This window comes from Cannabis sativa, chromosome 4 (genome assembly GCF_029168945.1).
Source record: "Cannabis sativa cultivar Pink pepper isolate KNU-18-1 chromosome 4, ASM2916894v1, whole genome shotgun sequence".
NCBI classification, from domain to species: Eukaryota; Viridiplantae; Streptophyta; class Magnoliopsida; order Rosales; family Cannabaceae; genus Cannabis; species Cannabis sativa.
The window spans coordinates 53,178,271-53,203,144 of record NC_083604.1 but is presented as its reverse complement, the minus strand read 5'-3'; the positions used below and the strand labels follow the sequence as shown (position 1 = coordinate 53,203,144).

Genomic DNA, 24,874 nt, shown 5'->3' with positions numbered 1-24,874 from the left:
GGTGGCCTCCCTTCTGAAGATCCTAATCTGCATCTCTCTAACTTCATGGAACTTTGTGAAACCTTTAAAGTTAATGGAGTTAGTGATGATGCTATTCGACTGAGACTGTTCCCATTCTCTCTTAGAGAACGAGCCAAGAGTTGGCTAAACTCCTTGCCACCCAACTCTATCGCCACCTGGAATGATCTGGCAACGAAATTCTTGTCAAAGTTCTTTCCTCCAGCCAAGTCTGCAAAGCTGAGAGGAGAAATTAATAACTTCTGCCAACAAGATAATGAATCTCTCCATGAGGCTTGGGAGAGGTTTAAAGATCTGATCAGAAAGTGCCCTCACCATGGTATAGAGAAGTGGATGCTGGTCCACAACTTCTACAATGGGTTGGTAGGAAACACAAGAACTTTAATAGATGCTGCAGCTGGAGGAGCCTTTATGAGGAAGAGTGCTAATGAGGCTTATGATCTATTGGAGGAGATGGCTCTAAACAATCAACAGTGGCCAACTGAGAGGAGTCAATCAAAGAAGGTAGCTGGTGTGTTAGAGGTCAATGCCATCACAAAGTTGACAGCACAGGTTGAGGCATTGACAAAGATAATTGCACGGCAAGCTAAACAAGCCCAAGTTGTGTGTGAGTTATGTGGGGGAAGCCATCACTTTTCAGAATGCCAAGCTGATGTGGATGATTTGCCAATGGATGAAGCTAAAGCCATTGGAAACTATTCACAGAACAACAACAACAACTATGGGTTCAACCAGGGTAATAAGCGAAGAAACAGTGGGTTCTATCAGCAACGAAATCAGACCCCGAATCAGAATCAACAGGTTAATCAGCAACAAACCTGCGGTGGAAATTCGGTTTGCGTACGCATTTATTGCTACAATTCATGACTGAAACTAGATCTTCCATTAAAGACCTGCGTACCTCGTATGGGCCAATTAGCAACTCAGGTAGCAACCCGTCCTCAAGGAAATTTGCCTAGTACAACTGAAATTAATCCTAAGGAAAATTGCAATTCAATTACCCTGAGGAGCGGTAAGAAGTATGATGGGCCTGAATTGACACAACCAATTGATGTAAATAAGGAGATTAAAGTTCAACCAGTGCCAACCCCAACACCAACAGTAGAGAAGGCTACTGATAGCTCAACACAACCACAACAAATTCCCACCAATCGCATTGATCATCATGAAAAGATACCTTATCCTTAGAGACTTCGTAAGACCAATCTAGACAAGCAGTTCACAAAATTTCTAGAGGTCTTCAAAAGACTACACATCAACATTCCTTTTGCTGAAGCCTTAGAACAAATGCCCCGTTATGTGAAGTTCATGAAGGAGATATTGTCTAAGAAGAGAAAATTGGAGGACTATGAAACAGTGGCATTAACTGAGGAGTGTAGTGCCATTTTGCAAAAGAAACTACCGCCCAAGCTTAAAGATCCGGGTAGTTTCAATATTCCATGCTCTATAGGGGGTTCGGTGGAAACTAAAGCTCTATGTGATCTGGGAGCAAGCATTAATCTAATGCCATTGTCTGTCTTCAAAAGGCTAGGATTGGGAAAGGCAAAGCCTACAACAGTGACTTTACAACTGGCAGATCGTTCTTTGACTCATCCTCGTGGGATAATTGAAGATGTACTGGTGAAGGTTGGTAAGTTTATCTTCCCTGCTGATTTCCTAATTCTTGATATGGAGGAAGATTCAACTATTCCCATTATTTTGGGAAGACCATTCTTAGCCACGGGCCGAGCAGTAATAGATGTTCAAAAGGGAGAGTTAAAGTTGCGAGTGCAAGATGAAGAGGTCAATTTTAATGTTTTTGCCCCAACCGACATTCCTACCTGTTGCAAGATTGAGATGGTGAAGGGTTCTTTTGTTAAAGCTGATAAGAAGAAAGCAAAGCCTAAAGAGCGACTTCGAACGATTCAGCGTTGTTGGAAAAGATTGATGTGTGGTAGTTCTGAAGGTGAGCTTACTCTTGTGCAAAACTCTAAAATCAACACTATTGGTGGTCAATTTTCTTCATTTAGTACGAGGGCTCTTTTGGATGAAAAGGGTCCACCCAACCCTTTTTGAAAGGGTCTCAGGTAAGTTTCTTCTCTCTGCATTTTACTGTATACATTGGGGACAATGTAATATTTAGTTTGGGGGGAGAGGCTTAAGAAAATTTTTTTTTTAAAATTTCTGCACTTTAAATTCTGCACTTTAATTTCTGCATTTTAATTTTCTGTTTTAGTTTTTTGTTTTAGTTAAGGAATGGCAATAAGCTTGATGATAGTTGTATACTGCTGATTAGTGTGATGTGATTTGAAACTGCAAAATAACTGTGTGCTTGATTTTGTTAACTCTTTGGATTAGTTTGGATGCTTAGAAACCTGTGTTTTTCTGCAAATACTCAATTTGTGAAAATTGTTATAACTGTTTTACTATGGTTTGTGGTAAGATTGACAGGATAGCTTAGAACTTGCATGTTTATTCTTTTGAGGCGAAATCCTTGATAGTGTTCAATTGGAATATGACTTAGGCATTTGTTGGATAGTTTGAGCCTTTCAAGCCTACCATAATGTGTATCCCTAGTTACCCTTTTGAGCCTTAACCTGTTGTGTTTCCACTCACTGATTTGACATTTTGCAACCACACTATTAATTTTTATTCTCACCATGATTATCCGTGATATCATAAGCTATATGATTAGTTTGGGGGAAAACAAACATTTAGTGTGACGAAATAGTGAGAGGGAGAAAAATTTGTGTAAGATTGAGATGAAAGAAGAGAAAAAAAATTGTTGTGTAATTCAATGTCACAGAAAAAAAAAAAAAAGAAAAAAACAAAGCATTGAGAAAAAAGAAGTAAAGAATATGATTTCAGTAATGTTGGAAAATAAAGAAATATATCTTCTCTCAATCTTGGTAAACTTGGGAACAGTATGGGGTTTTAGAAAAAGAAAAGTAAAAAGCTTGGGGGTTCTGTTTGTGTGCTTATGATATCTTGAGCCAAAATTGTCTCTTGCCTATCCCTGAATATCTGAGCCATATTACCTAAGCCTTGAAAAGACCTAATGATTCCAAAGAATACTGTCAACATTAGTGGAGAAAGGTAAACATGCAAGCTTATGAGTTATCGGGCTGTGGAACTAATGGAAAGAGTAAAACTTTTATAACGATGTTTCATATTTGAGTAGATTGTTGCAGTTGTACATAGTGTTATTAATTGAGCATCCGAGTTAATTGTTAGAGTTAGTAGGATCCAAATTCTAGTTTATGCAAGGAAGAAAACAGAGCATGAGTCAGCAGCGTAGTGATTATCTGATAGCGTAGTTAGTTTTTTTTATCTTACTCGGGGGCGAGTAAGAATCTAGTTTGGGGGAATTTGTTAGGTTATAATTAACCTATATTTCGGGTCTTTAAAGTTAGCATTATCTCGTCTATTGGTGTCTTTTGGAGCAGTTTTACGCTTGATTTTCATTATTTCAGGTTCCCGGGGTGTTAAAGTTCGAATTCAGTCAAATGGCGAAAAACTGGGACAAACTTGGAAAAATTGGAAAATTTGGTTCCTGAAGCATCAGTAGTCGCGACCTCTGATGAGCCTGGTCGCGACCCTTTTTCCTGGTCGCGACCCAGGTCGCGACTTCGTAAGATAGGCAGAAACTCGGTTTTTCGAGTTTTGCCTGTAGTCGCGACCAGCTTAAATGCTAGTCGCGACTATGTACGGAAATCGCAGATTTGACCTAATTTTGATTTTTCACTCAATTGGAGGCTCACCACTTATCCCTATATAAGGAATACGACATTGAAGGTCAAAGGCAAGCAAAAACAGACCTAATAGTGGAGGCAAAGTGGAGAGGAAGCTATCTTGAAGACCCGGAGCGATACCACCTTCTAGTTTCTTTCTTTTACCCTTTTTATTCATCTTTATGTTTGTTTTTATTTCTGAATTAATCATGGATGTTTTTAGAGTTATTATGAACTAAATTTCTCAATAAGGGAGGATGATGAATGTTGTTTAAGTTTATGCCTAGTTAATAAATAATTGCCATTCCTTCATCTTATGTGTGAATACTATCTTTATTTGTGTTTAATTTCATGTGCAAGCTTGATCACCTTTTACATGCTCTATGATCCTAATTCGAAATCTGAAAAGTGAGAATTAGGAATGCTAAAATTTGGATAGTCTAGGTTTTGATGTAAAACGAAAGTATTTACATAGCCTAGTGACTAATAGATTATTGCTTAATGCTGATTTTGTGTTGATCTAATTAAGAAGTTAATTAGAGAACATATTATTTAGAACCTAAAAGATCTGAAAAGAGTTAGGTTAATTTATAATCTGTCTTTCACATTGAGATAAGGATAGCAATTAGGCATTAACATAGGTAACTTATCAACAGGATTCACCTCCCTAATCTCTCATCTTGATTAATCTTCGTTTATTTTCTCTTTAATTTCTGAGTTATTTACTTTTAAAATTGCAACTTATTATTCTACCAAATAGAATCATAATTATAATTTAGTAGTACTCAATCCAATTCCCTGTGGTTCGACCTCACTTGCGTGAGATACTACTTGATACGTACACTTGCGTAATAAACAGAAAATTCGTAACAGTTGCTTCTGAAAATAGAGAGTTGAATAAATTGAATAAAAAATTGTCTCATCAGATTGAAATGTGTAATTTGAAAATAAAAGAATATGAGACAAGTTTTTGCGATAAAGATGAAAAAATCTCTCTATTAAAGAAGGAACTTGACAACTTTAAGAAAAATGTTCAAATGCTTAATCCTGGATCTTCTATTTTTGAAAAAGCTCAGAATGCATGTCAGAGAGGTTTCGCAGGCCTTGGTTCTAATGGAATGGAAAGTTCTGGAGTCACGAAGTTTGTAAAATCTAGTGTTCCAACAAATCACCTTGAGGCTACAAACTCTGCCGTAATAGTTTCACAGCCTGTGGCAGCAAGAACAGCTTCTGATGCTGCAAAATCTCCAGGATTTTCGAAAAGGGTAAGATCTCAGGTAAAAAGATTTGTTCCCATTTGTCATTTTTGTGGTAGAAAAGGACATATCAGACCTAAATGTTTCACGTTGAACAATCTGTTTAAAACAAATTATTTTGATAATTTTAAAAAAACTCAAAAGAAACATAAAGGTTTGAAACAAATATGGGTGAAAAAGAAGTGTCTAGCTGGTTTTTCTGATAAAACTGCTGCATCTCAAATGTGGTATTTTGACAGTGGTTGCTCTAGACATATGACAGGTGACAAGGATTTTTTGACTAACATTCGGCCTATGCAATGTGGAGAAGTCACTTTTGGTAATGGCCTATCTGGAAAAGTTGTTGGTATGGGAACTCTAAATTTTGAAGGGTTACCTAGACTGAAAAATGTGATGTTAGTTGAAGGACTGAGGGCTAATTTACTTAGCATCAGTCAAATCTGTGATCAAGGGTTTACTGTTTCTTTTGATAGTGATCATTGTTATGTTCTGAATGATGACAATGAATGTATCTTGCAAGGATTTCGATCCAATGATAACTGTTACACTCTAACCCCTGTGTTTACTTGTCATTCAGCTATCAACAACACCACAGATCTGTGGCATGCCAAGCTTGGGCATATTAATTTTAAAAACTTGAAAAAATTGTCAAATGCAGGTATTGTTCGAGGTCTTCCCAAGCTTGGCAAGGAAAGTGAAGGTAAGTGTGAACCGTGTCAACTTGGGAAGCAATTAAAAATCACTCACAAGCCTGTGTCTGACATCAATACCTCAAAGGTATTGGAATTGCTTCACATGGATCTTATGGGTCCAATCCAAGTTGAAAGTTTGAATGGTAAACGATATATCTTTGTGTGTGTTGATGATTTCTCTCGTTTTACTTGGGTAGATTTCTTAAGTCTGAGATTAAGAGTTGAGAAAGGTTGTAATATTGGGAAAATTGTTCGAATTCGAAGTGATCATGGTAAGGAGTTTGAAAATTCTGTGTATGATAATTTTTGCAAGTCTACAGGTATAACTCATGAATTTTCAGCTCCCAAAACTCCTCAACAAAATGGAGTTGTTGAGAGGAAGAATCGAACATTGCAGGAAATGGCAAGAGTGATGTTAAATAGCAAGAAGTTGACAAAGCGCTTATGGGCTGAAGCTATTAACACAGCTTGCTACATAATAAACAGAGTGTTTATTCGTCCAGGTACCTCAAAAACATCTTATGAAATCTGGAAAGGTAAGCGCCCCAATGTAAGTCATTTTCATGTTTTTGGATGTGTGTGTTATGTCTATAGAGATCGTGAGCATATTGGTAAATTTGATGCTAAAAGTGATGTTGGTGTGTTTATTGGATATTCCTTAAACAGTAGAGCTTATCGTGTTTATAACATGAGAACTCAAACTGTTTTGGAATCAGCTAATGTGGTTGTTGATGATTTTAGAGATTTTTCAGAGTTTTCCACAGAAGCCAAGATAGATAGTCTCATGGATACTCCTCCAGAAGTTGCAACAGCAGATCCTGATGCAGCAGAACCCATTGCTAATGCTGCAAATGACGAATCTGCTACTGCAACTGAAACTGGAGAACCAGAACCGTCTATCTTGACTCATCCAAACATCATCACTGACTCTATTCAGAAAGAACCAAGCACCAGAGTCAAACTGAATCATCCAAAAGATCTCATCCTTGGAAATCCTGAAGAAAGCATGGTAACTCGCAGAAGGTATATTAATTTAATCAGCTTTCTTTGCTTTGTTTCTCAATATGAACCGAAAAATGTGAAGGAAGCCATGACCTTTGAGGAATGGCTCAATGCAATGCAAGAGGAACTCAATCAATTTGTTCGCAACAAGGTATGGATTTTGGTCCGAAGACCAAAAGGTATAAATGTTATTGGAACAAAGTGGTTGTTTAAAAATAAAAGTGATGAGTTCGGTACAATTGTGAGAAACAAGGCTCGTTTGGTGCCACAAGGGTACACACAGGTAGAAGGTATTGATTTTGGCAAGTTAGGTGACAAAATAATTTTTCCTTTTTATGGTAAGATTGCTATGCATTCATTTTCGAATTCTTACCTCTTTTATTCTGTTATTAGTTGCCATTTTCCTTGTTTGGAAAGTTGCACTTTCAGCTGAACTTTCCTTTGTTGAAAACTTCTCAAAAGAGAAAGAATTCTCTTTTGGAAAGTTGTCTTTTTTAGGGAAACTTTGTTTATTGCCTTTTCCTTATTGATTTCGATTGTATCTTGATACAATCAGAATATCTAATCTGTTTTTGGCAGGAATCAAGCATTGAAAGAAGATCGGACCCGATTTTAGTAAGTTTCCGTTTAAGGCGTATCCGCTTCGTCGGCATCGCGATCCGAATCTGTTGTAGCAGATCGTGTTTCTTTTGGAAAGTTGTTGTACAGCTGCTAATTCGAACTTGTGGTTGCCTCTTTGGTTTCTATGATCTATAAATAGAGCCTAGAGAGCAACCATTCGAATTACCTCTTCCATTATTCATTTTTTTACATTTATCTTTTGAGAGAAGAGAGTGTTTCTTTGTTTTGTGAGAGCCTAGGTGTTCACCTAGGTTCTAGTTGTTCTATTTCTGTTCTTACTCTATCCTAGAGGTTGTGAAGAACTACTTGACTGAACAAGAGATTGGTCTTCGGGAGAAGACTTGATAAAGCCTTACTTCGGGAGGAAGTAAGCACTTGGTCTTCGGGAGAAGACTTGTTAAAGCCTTACTTCGGGAGGAAGTAAGCACTCACACTTCAAAGACGAAGGGAGTTCGGGCTTGAAGGTGTTTCAAGAAGTCAGATTCATAAAGTGGATTACAAAGGATTGCGGCAATACTTTAGAGGGAGTCTAAACTTGTTTAAGTCAATTGTCTTTGTAATTTTGATACTTTATTAATTGATTTCATTCTCTGGGCGTGGCCCCGTGGACTAGGAGTGTTCGGGAGAACACTGATACCACGTACAAATCTCTTGTGTCAAGTTATTTATTTTTCTGCAAATATTTTATATTCTGCCTGTTCAGTTTTGCTGTAGCAGAATTACTTTCTGCTGCTGCAAACTCTTACAGTTTTTATATTTTCTTATATACAACTGACATTTGCAAAAACACAGTTTTTCAACTCCTATAGCATTATAGAATTCAAATTAAAATGTGTAACACTTTTTTACACACACTTAATATTAGTGATAAATGTGGAGGCTATACCATAACTCCTATAGCATTATAGAATTTCAAATTAAGATGTGTAATACTGTTTTACACTTAATAATGGTAATAATTGTGGAGGTTACAAAATGTAAATAACTCCACTTTTATGTTACAATTTATGTGAATATTATATGTATGTAACTCTCAATCATATTATATACCTTAATCTCGTATTAATATATAATATATCACATTTTAATATTGTAATCTATCTTACATATAACCTATAATAATTAGATTATTCTTTCATTTAAACTTATATAATATAATCAGATTATAATCAAGGGAATTATTCCCTAGTATATTCGGTCAACAAAGATGTTAAAAAGAAACAATTTTGGTTGATAGACAAATTTGGATGACATGAGCACTAAGAAATTCGTATATTTACAACTTTCATGAAGGTCTCAAGGGCTTGGCTACTCGTATTTGTACTCATTATGGTACTTTCATTCTCTATCCACTCCAGCAATAAAGTTTTTTTTTTTTTTTCTAATAATTGGAACATGTATAACAAATTTATAAATTTATCTAAATTTTTGGAAATTTTCTCTGAATGAAGATCTAATTTAATTTTTATATTGAGCAATTATATATAATATGCTTTTAAAATAATTTAATTTTTTTTTCTGAAAAATCATTGTATATATAAAATTATAATTTATATATTACTGTTTTAGAAATTATCCACGTGCGTAGCACGTGTAGGCTTCACTAGTATTATCTTAAATATTGGGAGGACTATGGGCTCATGAAATTTTGGCTCCAAATAAGATAGATCCAAAATTTTAAAAAATAAATTTTCTAACTTATTAATTTCTCATAACTCCACTTTAGATTCGAAATCGCACTCGTGATTTCAAAGAATGCTCTATATATCAAATATAGATACGTTATAATATTATATATTTTTTCTATAATATCGATCAATAATCATCTATAATTAATAGGGATTAAAATTAGGGAAAAAAACATGAATATTCTAAAAAGGGAAAAATATTACAACAATACTGTGGGCCGGCCCAATGAACATTTGTACAGCCCAAAAGGAAAATATTACAAAAATACCACTTGCCCTTACCTTCAGCCGCACGTCACAAACGGAGAGGATGAATGAAGCTCCATCGATGCAGTCGGCCACGCAACCATAATGAAACCAGATCGAACGTAAAACAGCTGTAAATCCCGTCGAATTTCAATAGGAAACGATCAAATCCAACGATCTAAACATAAATTTTTTTTAAAAAAAGAGCAGGACAACCGTGGAGAAACTGAAATTCAACATTTGATTTCGGTTTTTATAGTGCAATATCACTCAAACGATCGTCGAAAATTCAGATTGAAGCAATGTAAATCTGTATTGAACAGATCTGGAGCTCCCCCTCAAATCCAAAAAAAAGGTATGAACTGAATTTTTTTTTCAACAATGATACACAGCATTTTTAGTTGCATTCTGGTTGATTCAATGGTGTGCAACAGGCAATTCATATGGTAAAACCAATAAACAAGAACTGATTCTGATTAAGGAAACAAGGGATACTAATAACTTTTTTTTAATTTTTTTTGCGTTGGCTTACAGTTGCATTATCGTTTGAAAATGGTTTAGAAATCATGAAGAAGTGTTATATGACAAGTACCAAGAGCTAGCATATATACAAGGTAAGATGTATGTTAATGGTAGCAAATTAGTTTTATAATAGTTGTAAATCGATCTGATTCGAATAAACATGATGAAAAATGACAATGCGTAAGAACTATGTAATTTTGGGGATATAATTGTGGTTTTTCAGTTGGTTTACAGTTGCATAATCATTTAATAATAGTTTCATTACGTTTTTTGCAGGAATTTATTGTGGAAAAGATAGAGGACAGAACAGTTTGAGAAATGGTTAGCTTCCCAAAATTTAAATGAAGTTTCTTAATAGTTTTATTCTCGTTTCTTTGTAGTTTATTAACAACCAAAAAAATGGCAAAATCAGGAATCAGGACAGGAAATACAATGCTTGAACAAAGGAACAGAGATAGAAGTAAGTTTGTACTCTATTTCATAACATAATAAAACCAGTTTTAAAATTCGTTGCCTCGAACTAATAACCATTGCAAAAACACAGGAAAGGAAAGACATTCCATTCCTAGTCTTCTACAATGGAAAATTGATGATCGAATGAATTATGAAAATTATGAAGCCAGTGGACACTACATTTCTGCCAATTGTAACTATGAAGATTTGCAACAGAAACTCAAAGATGCCCTGGAATGCAACCAAGAAAACACTGTTTTGCAACTGAAATATCAAGTGAAGGAAGGATACCAACCATTGAGGATAAAGGATGATCAAAGCCTGCATTTCTACATACAACTCAAACTGAAAGACCCCGACTTCACAACATACCCAATGTGTGTGAATGTCATCAACAACCCAACAACAACCATCGATGCAACATTCTTTGGAAATGACAATTCATTAATTACACATAGAAGCGCCTTCCAACCAATCGAATACAATGCAGCAACAACAGAAGACTCAACAAATCAACAACATATAATTGAAGCAAGAGTACTGGAATTTGGGGAAGAAAGTTTTGACTTCATGGACTATGCAAAACTTGTGGCAGAGGAAATGGTTGAGCAACTGGAAAACAACAGAAAAAAGGAACCAGAAATCACAGATTATGACGAACTACTAATCACAGATCCGCATCATCCAGAAATAGAAGAAGCACAAATATACAAAGACAAAGAAACACTGCAGAGTGTGCTTGGTTTCTATGCAATTAGGAACAACTTCCAATTCAGAGTTAAAAAATCATGTGCAAGAACATACAAGATTTGTTGTTTGGATCCAAAATGCAAGTGGGCACTAACAGCATCCAGAAACGGGCCAACAAAGTCATTCATCATTCGAAAGTACGACAGAAAGGTGATACACACTTGTGATCTAAACATCAGATTTGCCGACAAGAGACAAGCTACAACGAAATTGATTGGAAACTACATCAAGCCACGGTTCACCAACATAAAAACAACTCAAACGCCACAAGACATCAGAGGAGAAATGAAACACAAGTATGGGGTCAGAATGAACTACATGAAAGCATGGAGAAGCAAAGAGCACGCGCAAGAAGAATTACGAGGAAAAGCCAACGAATCATACAGGTTGCTGCCCGGTTTTTTGCACATGTTGCAAAAAACTAATCCCGGAACAATAGTGCACATGGAAACAGAGGATGACAACAGCTTCAAGTACTTGTTTGTCGCACTGGATGCATCAATAAAAGGATGGAAGAAATGCAAACCTATAATAGTTGTTGACGGAACTTTCCTTAAATCAACATATGGAGGTACACTGCTCTCTGCTTGTACACAGGATGCAAATGGGCACATTTTTCCACTAGCTTTTTCGTTGTGGATCTCGTAAAACAACAACTCATGGCAATGGTTTTTCACAAAAGTGAGAGAAACATATGGGATTAGAGAGGAACAGTGCTTGATCTCAGATAGACATGAGAGCATAAGTAAGGCAGCTTGTCAAGTATTTCCAGAAATCACACATTGCTATTGTGTATACCACCTGTTAAGCAACCTAAAAGCAACCTTCAAGAAGAATGCAAGCAAGCTGGATAAACCATTCTTCGCTGCAGCCAGAGCATACACAGAGAGGAAATTTGAATACCATATGAGCGAGTTGGACAGCTTGGACATCCGTGTAAGACCATATTTACAACAAGTTGGATACCACAAATGGTCAAGATACCACTGCAAAAACAACATGTATTCAACTATGACTTCAAACATTGCTGAATCTCTAAATGCAGCAAACTTGGCAGCTAGAGAGCTACCAATCACAACACTGATGGAGTCATTGAGAGCATTGATTCAACAATGGACATACACAAACAGGAAAAAAGCACAGAAAACAACAACATTTTTAACACCTACAGCAGAAAAGAAATTAGTCGACAACTTTGTGGAATCATTGACAGAAAATGTAATGACATGTTAAATATTTTAGTTGCATTTTAGTTTCTTTATAGTTTGTTTTTCGTTGTTATACATATTAACAGTTTTACACTTAATCCGCAGGTAAAACCAATAAACGAGACCATGTTCGAAGTCATTGAACTAACCAGATCATGGGTCATCAACCTCAAGGAGAAAACATGCAGTTGCAACAGATTCCAACTTGATGAGTTACCGTGTGCTCATGCGCTTGCTGTTATAAAAGAGATGAACTTGAATGTTTACAACTACTGTTCGGGTTATTACACCACGCGAACATGGCTTGAAACATACAGCGGCTCAACATATCCGGTACACAATCACACAACTTGGGATGTGCCACAAAACATAAAAGATATCATTGTTCTGCCACCAAACCAAAAAATAAGATCTGGAAGACCAAGGAAACGAAGGTTTTTATCTGAATGGGATACAAAAAAACATAACAGGTGCGGCAAATGTGGACAACACGGACACAATCGAAAGACATGCAACAATCAAGCAATAAAATAGATACATATGAAATATTTGAATTGTTTAATTTTGTGTGCAAATTCAAACAAAGTTGATCTGTGATGTTCTAAATACATGGGATTTTATTTTTATGAAATTTGGTACAGCTTTTTACTAGTTTCAAAATCGTTTTGTTACAGTTGCGACCCTTTGTAAAATATTAAGTACCGGAATGACTTCTTCTTTACAGTTTTAAAGGCAGTCAGTCAATAATTGATAAAACATAACTTGAATAAGGGAAAAGAGTTAATGGAATACGAAGAATAAATATACATTCATAGCACTATTTAGGAAAAATGAAAACATAGTTTGTATTTAGTTGGTTAATAGTTTCTCCATAGTTGTGCGACCTTATATAAGAACTTGAACAATTAAAAAAACACACAACTTTGGGAAATACAAACCTATACAATAAAGATATTATAAGGAGTGAATGTCAAATATCCTAAAAGTTTTAAACCAGCTACATAGTATAAAATCAAATATAATACCTACATTGAAACAACAACACTAAAACTTGTCAAGTAAATAGATTCAACAAATAACAGAATAGAGCCACCAAATTAAAAGATCCTATTTCTTCAATTTAGATGCCTTAGAAGACTTGGTTTGCTTCTCATCCTCGCTGTCAATACTTTCGTCAATTTTCCTTTGTCCGTACGAGTAGAAAAGTGAAGCAAGTCGGGTTCGATAAACTTCGATGTCAAAGTCTGCAGGGACATCCTTTCCGTGTATAAAGAATTCAGCAAAGGCAGCAACATATGCTCCACAATCACTGTTAAAAAACATAGAGAAAAAATAAACAGATTAGAAACTAAAAAACAACATAAAAGAAACTTAAAAGAAACACTCACTTCTTCTGCTGAGACGCAAGACCACTAAGCTCCACGATTCTGAATGGAGCTGTAGGGTCAGAAACTGAGGCAGGAGCTTGTGCTCTATTCTTCCAGAACCCAAGTAAATCGAAAAACAAAGGCAGCAACACGGAATAAGCCTTCATCGCATTCCTAGCTGCGGCATTCATCTTCGCGGTTCTCAAAGAATTGTACAGAAATAACGTCCCTTCGTTCACGTCAAGACGCCCAAAAACCCAATGACTTTCCCTTCTTAAATTGATGATGAAAAGCACGTGATCGGCTTCATACCAAGGCTTGGAACAAGGAATGCGCATACCTCGGATGTAATGCGCAATTGGGTGGGCAGCGTGAATGTGTGACATCTTAGTCTTCATTGACTTGGCCTTGTTAAATTTGTGGTACAATGCTTGGATGGAATCATCAAAAAGACAATCAAAAGTAGTTGCGAAATTCAACGTCACGGCGGAAGAATACTTACCTTTTTTTCCGAAGGTAATAGAATATGGTGTTCATATGCTGAGAAAAAAAAAACAACACAGAAACACAAATGAAAAGGTTTAACAACTGTAAAAAAACTGAAATGTAGTATCAAAACTAAAAAAACATTTATAAAGCAACTAAAAACAAACTACCATAAGTACAATATAAATTGGAAACTTTACCGAGTCGTTCATAAACATGTCGCATGTGGCCAAATGGTAAAACCAAGTTTTATCCTCAACATAATCAACACCTAGCCTAAAACCCGGGGTAAATTTCTTTGCGCCGTCTTCATAACAATTATAATGCCTACAACAACAAAAAAACAGCAAAAAAATAGCATTAAAACAGGAATAAAACTGGAAAAAAAAATAATACAAAAACAGATTTAATAAAAAACAGTCACCTGGGATGTTTAAGCAATCCTTCACCAATCCAAAAGTCAAATTTTGCCTCAATCTCGGTAGATACGGGATCAGCAAAAGCATCATTAAGAGCATAAAGGCCCTTCACATAAGTCACCATTTTGAAATCCCTATCATCCCCAACTGATTGAGAACCTGAGGACATAAGCTCCATTGGAGTGCTCCCGACATCAGCAGACCCGAAATCAACAAATGGAGATTTCAAGGCCGAGCACGCTTCCTCTTATCCAACAGAGGTGTATCAGAGACAGTATCCTCAGTTTCTTCATCAGTATGAAGGGCATCTGACTTTTCACCAACAACATCTGGATTGGGTGCGGGGACCTAAAAAATAAAGAATGCATTAAAACAGTTGCAAAACATACTAGAAACTAATGAGCAACCAAAAAGAAACCTAGTTTTTTTGAAAACAATTAAAAGTAAACTTACATTGATTTTAGCAACAGCCTCCAAGCCAGCCAACACAACTTGATCATCATCTATTACAAGCTGGCTCAACCCATCAAAGAAATCGTCCCCCTTCAATCGAGACTCATCGCCCTTCGGCTTCTCAACATCCTTAACATTTTTATCACTCCCTCCAACATCCTCAGAAGGATTCACATCAGCAGAAGGAACAGCAGTAACAGCCTTGTCAGCATCATCAGCATCCCCACCAACTTTAACCAACTCACCACCATCGTCGGAGTCGGAATCAATATTTTCTGGATCAGGCAATTGCTTCTCATCATCCTCGGCATCATCATCATCATCATCATCATCATCAGCATCATCATCAGAATCTTGAGTTACTAATTCATCCGATGACTTTCCCTGTATCAACCAACATAAATGAAACTTAAATAAAACAGTAAAGAAACTATACAAAAAAAAATATAAAAAAACCTAAACAATAAAATAAGAATAAATACCTCGTCAGAAGGACGACGATGAATGGCATTAACCTTCTCTTGGATATCCTTAATTACAGTCATTACGGATTTGAAATTAAAATCAACAAAACACCTCAACGAAATGAAGTCCTCGGCCAATGATGATTGATTCGAAATGAGCATCTCCAGCTTAGATTTCATCCAATCAATATCTGCTGAATCAGACTTCTTTGAAGATGACCCACCCTCGAAGGATTGCTTCGCTACACCACGTTCATCAATAGATTCATCGATAAATAGACCGTCAAGTTGAAGCTGCTGCCTCTCTTCATCAGTAGGACGCATGTTTTTTATCTTCAACTGAACAGCATAATCAAACATAATATGAAAAAAAATTAAAACAATTGGAAAAACCAAAAAACAACAACATAAATAAAACTGAAAAGAAACGGGGAAAAAAACGAGAAGAAACTGTAAAGTACCTTCTCCAAAGGTAAATCAAAAATCTTGCCCTTCAAGTCTCGAAGGGTTGGATTTTTGGTGACGATGGTGTTGCTCCGATTCGTAATCCTGGGAATAGAAGATGAAACTCTCTTATAGAAAGAGTTCACCATTGCAGGACAGCATTCATCAAACCAAACAGTGAAAACCCAAGGACATCCCAATGCCCTATACCGCCCATCATATTGGCCTCCCTTCTCTGCCTTTCTATTTTTCATAATGATCCCATGCTCAATCCTACCTTTGAATGAGTCAATTGTCAATTCAAATGATTCCCTACCCCAACAATACTCATCCACCGACCGCTATCAACTACATCTAGAACAAACCTAGACACTTCTTTGTCAGGAGTATTGCTAAGAAGAAAACACTGAATGAAATACAAAACAGCCATTTTCAAACCAATAGACTCATCCAAACCCCACCGACTACCCAAAAAAGCATCCTCGATGGCTTTGTTGTCAATAGTTTTTACACCACGGAAACATGTTTCTACCAATTGATTTGTTTCCTGTGAAAACAACAACTTGTTGCAATCACCGAAACAATCTAAACCGTAAATCGGGTAAAATTCTTCGGCACTAAACCGTATGCAACGGCCGGCAACCTTAGCCCAAAACTCCTTAGGATTAGGTCAAAACTTCCCTTAGTAATAAACTATGAACGACTTGTGGATGAAAAACAAACTCGTGCATATCCGTAAAATGCCCAAACCGAGTTTGACGAAACAAAGAAAGCAAATTAACGAGATAAAGTGTTTTTAATATTATTTATCACGGAATAAACACCGGTGCATACACACTTAGATCCGTAAAAATCGAAGGACTAAATTTACGGTCCCAAACTCGCAACATAACAAAAAAGGGCCAAGATAAATTATAAATCCCTGAATAAAACAGTATGAAAACTGTAATACAACTACAAACAAACTAAAAACAAACTATCAATGGCAAACAACTACACAGAAAATAACAGCAAAGACCTTAAATCGTTTGGAAACATAAAAAAAAACAGTAAACAACTAACCCTAAAAGAAATCGAAAAATGCAGTATAAGAAGAACAACAAAACTATATTAAAACAACAAACAAACTAAAAAAAATATACAACTATAGAAAAATATAGAGCAAAGATTTGAAAATCGTTTTGAAATCTAAAATATAACAGCAAACAACTAAACCTAATGAAAATCGAAAACACATCAAAACATACCAGTAACAAACTATTAAAAAACTGAAAAGAAACTACCGAAGACTGATTGAAAACACCAAAAACGAAAACAAAACACATAACCTGTAAGCACAAAAAAACACTGAAAATAAAGAAAACAAAACAAAATTAAAGAACAACACCTGCACGAATCAAATGAAATGATCAAAAGCAACAATAAATAACTAAAAAATTTAAAAACATGAAACAAAATGCGCAAATGAAACCCTAAAATCACACAAAGCATAATGAACATGAAAACGCCAAAATCTGGGTAAAACATAAATGGCAGAAAGGGGGAAACGAAAATAAAACTAAAAACCAACCTCGATCCGATCTTCAAGATGTGTAATAGATTTTTGAAATTTTTTCCCAGAAATTTCTGGAAGCGTGGGCTCCTCCAAGTTCAGCTTCGTTTTCTTCGAAGACTGGGGTCTCACACGCTTCGCCATTGGAGCTTCAAAATCAGAATCAAAATCATCAATGATTGGGCGTTTACCCTTGGATTTGTTGGCCAAAGATTTCTTGCCCATTTTTTATTTCTTTTTGAGAACTGGAGAAGGGGATGAAGATGACCGAGTGATTGCCATGGTATAAATAAGATTGAAAAAAAATGAAACAGAGAGGGAAAAACAGTTGCTAAATCGTGGGCTAAGAGGAAGTTGAAAATTCGTGGATGAACCAAAAATAAGAGGGAAAAACGTGATAAATTATGGGTGGTTAATGGAGGTTACTTGAATTCAAAATGAACTTAGAGAACAGAAATGAAGAATCGAAAATGAAATGAAAACAAAATGAAAAAAGAGAGGGAAGAGAGTATGATTTGATTGATGATGCATGGGGAGAGCACACGTGTATGCATGGTATGATGAGTAAGTGGTAAATGTGTAATAAAAATAACTTTGTAAGTAGAAATGTAGTAATAGGCGTGTGAGGGTAATTTTGTAATAAAGTGTGTAAAAAGAATTTTTCATGTAAAAATTTCTTAAAATTATTGTTTTATCCATTTAATTATATTTTATCCTTAAATCATCTAGTTGACTTAATGATATTTGAGTGAACTAATATGATCACTCTATCATTAAATACTCTAACTTAGCTAGAACGAATCTCGCATTTCACTAATAACATAGTAGCTATAGATTTCCATATCTATGATTAACAAACTCTCACTTAATTTTTTAGTTTTATAATACTAAATTAGGTACGCAGCAAAAGAATTATTTTTAAGTATCATTGTACCATATACCTAAAATCGTCATATGTATATATATTAAATAAAAAGTTAATAGATGAAAATAATATTTATCTCTTCATGCTTATTTGAATATTCTTAATTCTTTTCATATATTGTGTCTTTTTGGGCTGATTGGATATTCTCTCGAAGTTGTTGAGAGATTATCTCTAGGTGGTTAAAATGTTCTCTTAATTAGTTATTAGATACTTATTACTTTAAATTAAATATTTATATTTGAAAATAATATCAATAAAAATATTAGCTACATATATTAATTTAAGTATTATAATATGATTATTTATTATTTTTAAATAAATAAATAACTTAATTAATTAAACACTTAATATTATTTTATTAGTTATAATCAATATACTTGTATAAATCTAAATCTATATATATGTATGATATATTTAGAAAACCTAAAAAGTTGAATCAAATATAATTTTTTTTCTTTCAAGTAAAAACTGTCCTTGTTCATGTTGAGAAAAAATCTACGAATATATTTTTTATATCCTATTTACCAAGACTGATCCTTGTGTATTTTTCTTGATCTAGAAAATCATAGTGTGAGACATTATTGTTTCTTGAATACGATTTACGAAAATACTCAAAGATACTTGTTGGTTCATCAAGACGTAACTTTTTTGTTCATCTTATTATTTTCTAATTTAATATATATATAGAGATGTTGAAGATGCTAAGATGTGGTAGGATGATAATCTTATTAAATGCTTAAGCTCCACACCAAATTTAGTGCCACAAAACAAAAAATGGTACTAGAATTAGTTCTATTATGTATATATATTAAATATTATGCGAGTTTTCTTGTATTATATATATATGCGATGTGTATATGAATCATCCGGTGTACGAATTACTTTTACTTTTCTAGGAAAAATTATAAGCCATTATTGTGGCATATGAATTTTATGTAATTTTTTTCTCTGAAATTATTTTACGTTGAATTATTACGATGTAATTGGATCCTTACGAGGCCTACAATCTCTTGCGTAGTGCCCAGATTTTCCACACACAAAATAATGGCCTCTCACTTCTTTGAATTGGCTAATGTTTTTTCTTAGACCCAAATATTTTCCACCTCTTTTATTATTGTTGTTGCCTTTGTGATGCTTGTTTGAGACCGCATTGGCTTTAGAAATCTCATCTTTAGGTTCTTTCACATTTCCATTATCTCTAAATTTCGATTTCTCTTTGATTCGAATATGATTTTGGATCTCTTCTAACGAATAATCCTCATTTTTATAGAAGATTATTTTCCTATATCCCTTCCAAGTTGGTGGCAACTTTGCCACAATTGCACCAACTTGAAATGTCTCAGGAAGCTTAATGTTGAGAACCTTTAACTTGTTCACAATGGTTTGTAACTCATGGATTTGAGGAAGAAGATCTTTAGCATCACTAAAAGAAAATTCAAAATATTGTGAAATTAAAAATTTTCTTGTACCTTCTTCCTTCTCCTTGCATTTTGCTTCCAAAGCATTCCAAATCTCCTTTTCGGATTTAGTATTAGTGTAGAGATCATATAGCCTATCAGACAAGGCATTTAGAATATGGCCTCTACATAGGAGATTGTCCTCCTCTTTCTTCCTTCTATTCTCCACAATCTCGGGGGTGTCTTTCTCAGATTGAGCGGGTAGAGGCTTCAAAGTAGACTCAAGAATATATGCTATCTTGAATGTGATCAAGAAAAACCTCACTTTGTCTTGCCACCTAGTAAAGTTGGATCCATCAAACCTATCCAACCTCATTAGGTCTTCATTCATCATTTTGATGGTCTCACCTTCGATTGAAGCTAGGTAGAAGGGTAAGCTTTTTATTGTTGGAAATTTATTAGTGCTTCAATAGAAAATCTAATGCCAAAATACAACTCAAAGACAAGAAATACAATAATATTGATAAAATAATGTTACAACTCTTGACAAAATATATACATAAATATAGAAAAGAAGATGAAGAGAAGATTACAAAAACACAATATAAATAGTAGTATTATATGTGAGAACAATCTCAACACCACTAACACCGAGTGCCAAGTAGGAGAATCACAAAACTTGAACAAGGTTTTACACCTTTGTCCAAAAGCTTATTTCTCCCTACCACAAGCACTTAGGGAAGAAATAAATGGAAATAGCTTTCTGGATTTACCAAGCTTATAGTTTCTAGGAAGGTGCTCTCTTTGATAGAAACTCACGAAAAAGGTGTCTCCACAAGTGAACCAAAGACCTCTATTTATAATATTTAAGATCACACACTTTAAAATTCAAACTCATAACTCTCTTAGATGTTATGGACTCAAATGTAACTCGTATACACACCATAACTCCTATAACATTATAGAATTTCAAATTAAGATGCGTAACACTTTTTTACACACTTAATATTGGTGATAAATGTAGAGATTACATCATAACTCCTATAGCATTATAGAATTTCAAATTAAAATGTATAACACTTTTTTACACACTTAATATTGGTGATAATTGTGGAGGTTACAAATGTAAGTAACTCTACTCTTATGTTGCATTTTATGTGAATATTATATATATGTTACTCTGAATCACATTATATATATTAATCTCGTATTAATGTATAATGTATCAAATTTTAATATTTTAACCTATCTTATATATAACATATAATATTCAGATTATTCATTCATTTAAACTTATATAATATAATCAGATTATAATCAAGGGAATTATTCCCTCGTATATTCGGTCAACAAAGATGTTAAAAAGAAACAATTTTGGTTGATAGACAAATTTGGATGACATGAGCACTAAGAAATTCGTATATTTACAACTTTCATGAAGGTCTCAAGGGCTTGGCTACTCGTATTTGTACTCATTATGTTACTTTCATTCTCTATCCACTCCAGCAATAAAGTTTTTTTTTTTTTTCTAATAATTGTAAGCCATAAATTGTAATTTATTGAGAACGTTTAGTTATATTCTTGTCACAAATTTATATAATCGATTTGCAAGGTAGAATAAATACAATGTACCTTAATCATAATGATGTGTAGATCTCGAATCTTCCGAGAACAGCTGACTGTTTGAGCAATGGTATTGAGATGGTCGATCTTTGCGTTGTATAGATCATTGATGAAAAAGTACAATATTTTATTTGATTTTCTTTTCACTTACTACAAATAAATCTTTTGTGGATTAGAGGCACTTGAGCGCCAGTTTCTCTATATGGCACTACTGTGTACAAATAACCGCAGTACTGGTTATAATGGTGGAGCCGGTGTTACAATTAATATACTAGGTAGGAGTTACGTGCCGAGGCACGTAAATATTAGTTTTAGGTAAAATTTAGTTTTTTTTTTTATTTCTTCTTATTTAGATTGTATGTAAAGGTATGATCATACGAATAATTTGTTTTATCAAATTAATATTTGTACTATTATAATTGGTTGGTAAAATATAATTAGGTATATATAAATTATAATAAAATAATACTTATTATTTATTTTTAGAAAACTGGGTATATGAAATACTTGCATACACTACTCCATGTAAATCCATAAATAACAAGTCAAGAGAAAGAAAAAGAAGCTCGACACCAAGAAAAGTCTCAACACTAAATAAAATAAAATTAATGTAAAAAAAAAAAAAAAAGGTAACTTCGGCCTAATCTTCCATTGGTTCAACTGCTTGAATGGTGAACTGATTGTACTTTGAAGTCATTGTTCGGTTTGCATCTACGTACAACTGAATTCTCTATTTTTTGGCTGATAATTGCTTCGTAGTTTTTTGGACAAACAACTTATGATTCTGTAAAAAAAAAATGATTAGTTATAAGTTTTAATGTATTTCTATGTACGAAAATGTATAAATTTTACATATTTATTTTTTTATAGTTACCTCGTCCGAATATGATTAAAAAGATAGTATGAAGCTTAAATAATAAATTCCTATAATGACAAAGCTAGTATTTGGGCAAAATTTCATTTCAGAAGTCAACAATTCACCACTACTCGATAAATGACAAACTGAACAAAAAACACAAAATTTTAGGTAATTGTTCCAAAACCCCACCAGAATCAAAACCTCAAAGTCCATAAATTAGCATTAGAAGATCTCGAAGAACCAAAATTCAACACAAAATTAGGTAGCAGCATAAATATTCAGCATAAAAAAATTGAACATGATTTTTTTTCATTTTGTTTTTTTAAGAGAAAGTGGCTGATGTTAACAAGTGAACAAGTATATCATTTTAGAATTACAAAAAGAAGCAGTTGCTTAAACCATATTTAATTTTACAGTTGTACCATTTGGAGATCATGACATATAAATTGTATGCAGAAGATTGACACCAAGTAATCACAAAGATGAGAATAAAGTGTCCCCAACAACCTACGACCGTTCCTCTACAATAGTAGAAAAGATGCAGCAAAGGGAATGGAAATCTGTTGCTTTTACCTTGCAAGTAAATGCCATGCGGGTTTTAGCTTCCTTATCCTTTCGCTTACTTGGATTGGTAGCCATGCCACTATTTGAATTAAACCTATCATGTGTTTGTTCCATATCCTCCAAATGACTGACATCTCCAGTTTGAGAAAGGGGTTCTTCTCCATTATGTTGTTCAGAACAACCTGGATCTACAATTTGCATTTCATGCTCATTATTAATCTCATTTTGTTGGAATTCTGTCCCAAGAAAATTACTACACCTGCCAACAGGCTCCAGTGAATCATGAATCAGCCCCTTAAAAGTCTCTGAAGTGTTGGGTGAATCAAAAATCAAGATAGCATCAGACATTAGACATTCCCAGTCACCTATGGCCCCTTGTTTTTTCGACTCACTCAGACACACTTCTTGGATTTGGGCTTCATTATCAGATGGACCAATTTCAGGTGCCACTTGCACATGAGGAACAAGATTAGCCGATGGATCACTCGAATTGGATTCAAAATCCGCCACAACATCATGAGGCGTTGAGACACAATCAGGGCTACCACAATCATACTTCAAAACACGTGGTAGCTCAATCACAAAAGCTGAACCTTCATTTTGTGGCCCAGCAGAAGCTTCTTCAACATTAACATCTGATTTACGATTTTCACGAAGCTCAACCGAGTTGTTGTATACTTGGACCGTTTCAATGACAGCATCATCACTTGCAGGAACATCAACTCCATTTTCTGAAGAAACCTCAGGCTTTGCTTGATCATAAGTATTGTACCTAAAGAGATGAAAAAGGTATTCTTAGATACAGAAAAAATAGATAGGGCCTATAATAAGAAGAAGACCAATATCAAATTACCTCCTGAGAAATCTTGACTCCTTGTTAGAACTGACATGGGGTGAAGTGAAAACTGATGGAGGAGATCCAAAACTAAGAGAGCTAAAGGTCTGAGTAATGTGAAGAGACTTCACTGGCTTGATAGGAGAAAGGCTACTGATATAATTGAAGACAGGAGAATCCTGCACAATATTGAAAAAGATTTTAGTACAAGGAAACGAGAAGTGAAAAAGAGAAACAAGTTTACACAAATACAATCAACCATTAAAAGCACAGTACCATTTAAAATGAATATAATACTTTTTTAGAAATACTAACTTCTGGTCAAAAAATTCACAATAACACAGAAGAAGAACAGAAAAAGAAAAAAAAAATTGGTGTGTAAATAAATAATTGTGAAAAGGATTTTTGCACATAATGGTTTAGTTACAGCAACAAAATCAGTATAAAGAGAAAATATTTTAGTCTCAAAAGTCACTACAACTAAGAGAAAGTAAATGAAAACCTCCATTGAAATTGAGGGGTCTTCAATTCTGTATCTCTTGCAACAGACGCATGGGTATAAAGAAGAAAAGAAAAAACACTTCTCTGCACAACCTTACCAGAAATCCCATAATAATGTGCTCATTATTATTGAAAATATCGAAACAAGTAAAAAAAAAAAATACAATGCCGAAACGGCAAAGTTTTTAAAAGAAGAATGGCAAAGCGATTTATACTTAAAATTGCATGCTTTAGGTTGAAATCGAGATCCAAACTTCATTCTAACAATTTTCACAGAAGCAAAAAACCAGTAGGGCAGTTTTCTTTTCAACATCAAAAGTTTTTATAAACCTCTTGAACATAATACTCAATTATGGATAAATAATATTTACTTGAGAAAGAGCATTAACTTTCTCAAGAAAAAGCTCAAACATCCCAGACCCATAATAACAAACAAACCCAAAAGAAAAAAAAAAACAGAGAGCTTTATGAGATCAATGTCTTCACACACACACACCGAAAAAATACCCATAAACTAAAACAAAAACTCAAACTAAAAAAACGAACCGACCCCAAAAGATTTCCCATTCACAATCATGTTTTCTAGATGAATATATATATATTTATTAATATACTCGTACCTTGAAAATCTGAAACATTACATTCTGGGACTGGGAAAAGAGAAAGAGGCGAAGGCTTTTCCCGAGGAACTATTCTTCAATCGTCGACTCCGATTGATAGTGAGAAAACGATTCAACTAAAAGGAAAGGAAAGTTACTCCAATTGAGAGTGAGAAAACGATTCAAAAAAAATGGTGGACGATTCTTTTTGGGGTTAAAT

The 24,874-nt window shown here is 34.5% G+C and overlaps 3 protein-coding genes and 1 non-coding gene across 7 annotated transcripts; 1 reads left to right on the top strand and 3 right to left on the bottom strand.

Annotated features, from left to right (window-relative positions):
- Positions 1-234: 234 nt before the first annotated feature.
- On the bottom strand, positions 235-341 carry LOC133037520 (small nucleolar RNA R71). Its single transcript, XR_009687607.1, has one exon. It is a non-coding gene; the product is annotated as a small nucleolar RNA R71 (small nucleolar RNA).
- An 11,273-nt stretch (positions 342-11,614) lies between these two features.
- Positions 11,615-12,742, top strand: LOC115713523 (uncharacterized). The gene is made up of 2 exons (XM_030642003.2): positions 11,615-12,176; positions 12,272-12,742. Exons 1-2 carry the CDS (start codon positions 11,865-11,867, stop codon positions 12,698-12,700), a joined length of 741 nt encoding a protein of 246 aa, XP_030497863.2. The 5' UTR covers positions 11,615-11,864; the 3' UTR covers positions 12,701-12,742.
- Positions 12,743-12,955: 213 nt separating this feature from the next.
- On the bottom strand, positions 12,956-15,774 carry LOC115712004 (uncharacterized). 2 transcript variants are annotated; one of them, XM_061114192.1, is made up of 4 exons: positions 14,444-15,774; positions 14,220-14,346; positions 13,555-14,073; positions 12,956-13,475 (listed from the first exon to the last, which is right to left on the bottom strand). In XM_061114192.1, the coding sequence occupies exons 3-4, from the start codon at positions 13,929-13,931 to the stop codon at positions 13,274-13,276; spliced, it is 579 nt and encodes a 192-aa protein (XP_060970175.1). In that variant the 5' UTR covers positions 13,932-14,073; positions 14,220-14,346; positions 14,444-15,774; the 3' UTR covers positions 12,956-13,273. The 2 variants fall into 2 exon arrangements, with proteins under 2 accessions (XP_060970175.1, XP_060970176.1); XM_061114193.1 differs by having other exon boundaries at positions 14,220-14,786; positions 14,892-15,774.
- Positions 15,775-21,771: 5,997 nt separating this feature from the next.
- On the bottom strand, positions 21,772-24,865 carry LOC115715764 (CRC domain-containing protein TSO1-like). 3 transcript variants are annotated; one of them, XM_061114190.1, is made up of 4 exons: positions 24,676-24,831; positions 23,573-23,733; positions 22,729-23,491; positions 21,772-22,080 (listed from the first exon to the last, which is right to left on the bottom strand). In XM_061114190.1, the coding sequence occupies exons 1-4, from the start codon at positions 24,691-24,693 to the stop codon at positions 22,027-22,029; spliced, it is 996 nt and encodes a 331-aa protein (XP_060970173.1). In that variant the 5' UTR covers positions 24,694-24,831; the 3' UTR covers positions 21,772-22,026. The 3 variants fall into 3 exon arrangements, with proteins under 3 accessions (XP_060970173.1, XP_030500295.2, XP_060970174.1); XM_030644435.2 differs by lacking the exon at positions 21,772-22,080 and having other exon boundaries at positions 22,433-23,491; positions 24,676-24,865; XM_061114191.1 differs by lacking the exons at positions 21,772-22,080; positions 24,676-24,831 and adding an exon at positions 24,057-24,357 and having other exon boundaries at positions 22,433-23,491.
- Between the last annotated feature and the right edge of the window lie 9 nt (positions 24,866-24,874).

What these genes read in the sequence shown, in the direction of transcription:
- LOC115713523 (XM_030642003.2), top strand. Translation starts at nt 11,865, where the DNA reads ATGAGCGAGTTGGACAGCTTGGACATCCGTGTAAGACCATATTTACAA. An exon ending in TGGAATCATTGACAGAAAAT is followed by an intron (nt 12,177 to 12,271) that starts GTAATGACATGT and finishes CTTAATCCGCAG; the next exon opens with GTAAAACCAATAAACGAGAC.
- LOC115712004 (XM_061114192.1), bottom strand. Translation starts at nt 13,931, where the DNA reads ATGAAGACTAAGATGTCACACATTCACGCTGCCCACCCAATTGCGCAT. An exon ending in CTTGCGTCTCAGCAGAAGAA is followed by an intron (nt 13,476 to 13,554) that starts GTGAGTGTTTCT and finishes GTTTTTTAACAG; the next exon opens with TGATTGTGGAGCATATGTTG.
- LOC115715764 (XM_030644435.2), bottom strand. An exon ending in GAGTCAAGATTTCTCAGGAG is followed by an intron (nt 23,492 to 23,572) that starts GTAATTTGATAT and finishes TCATCTCTTTAG; the next exon opens with GTACAATACTTATGATCAAG.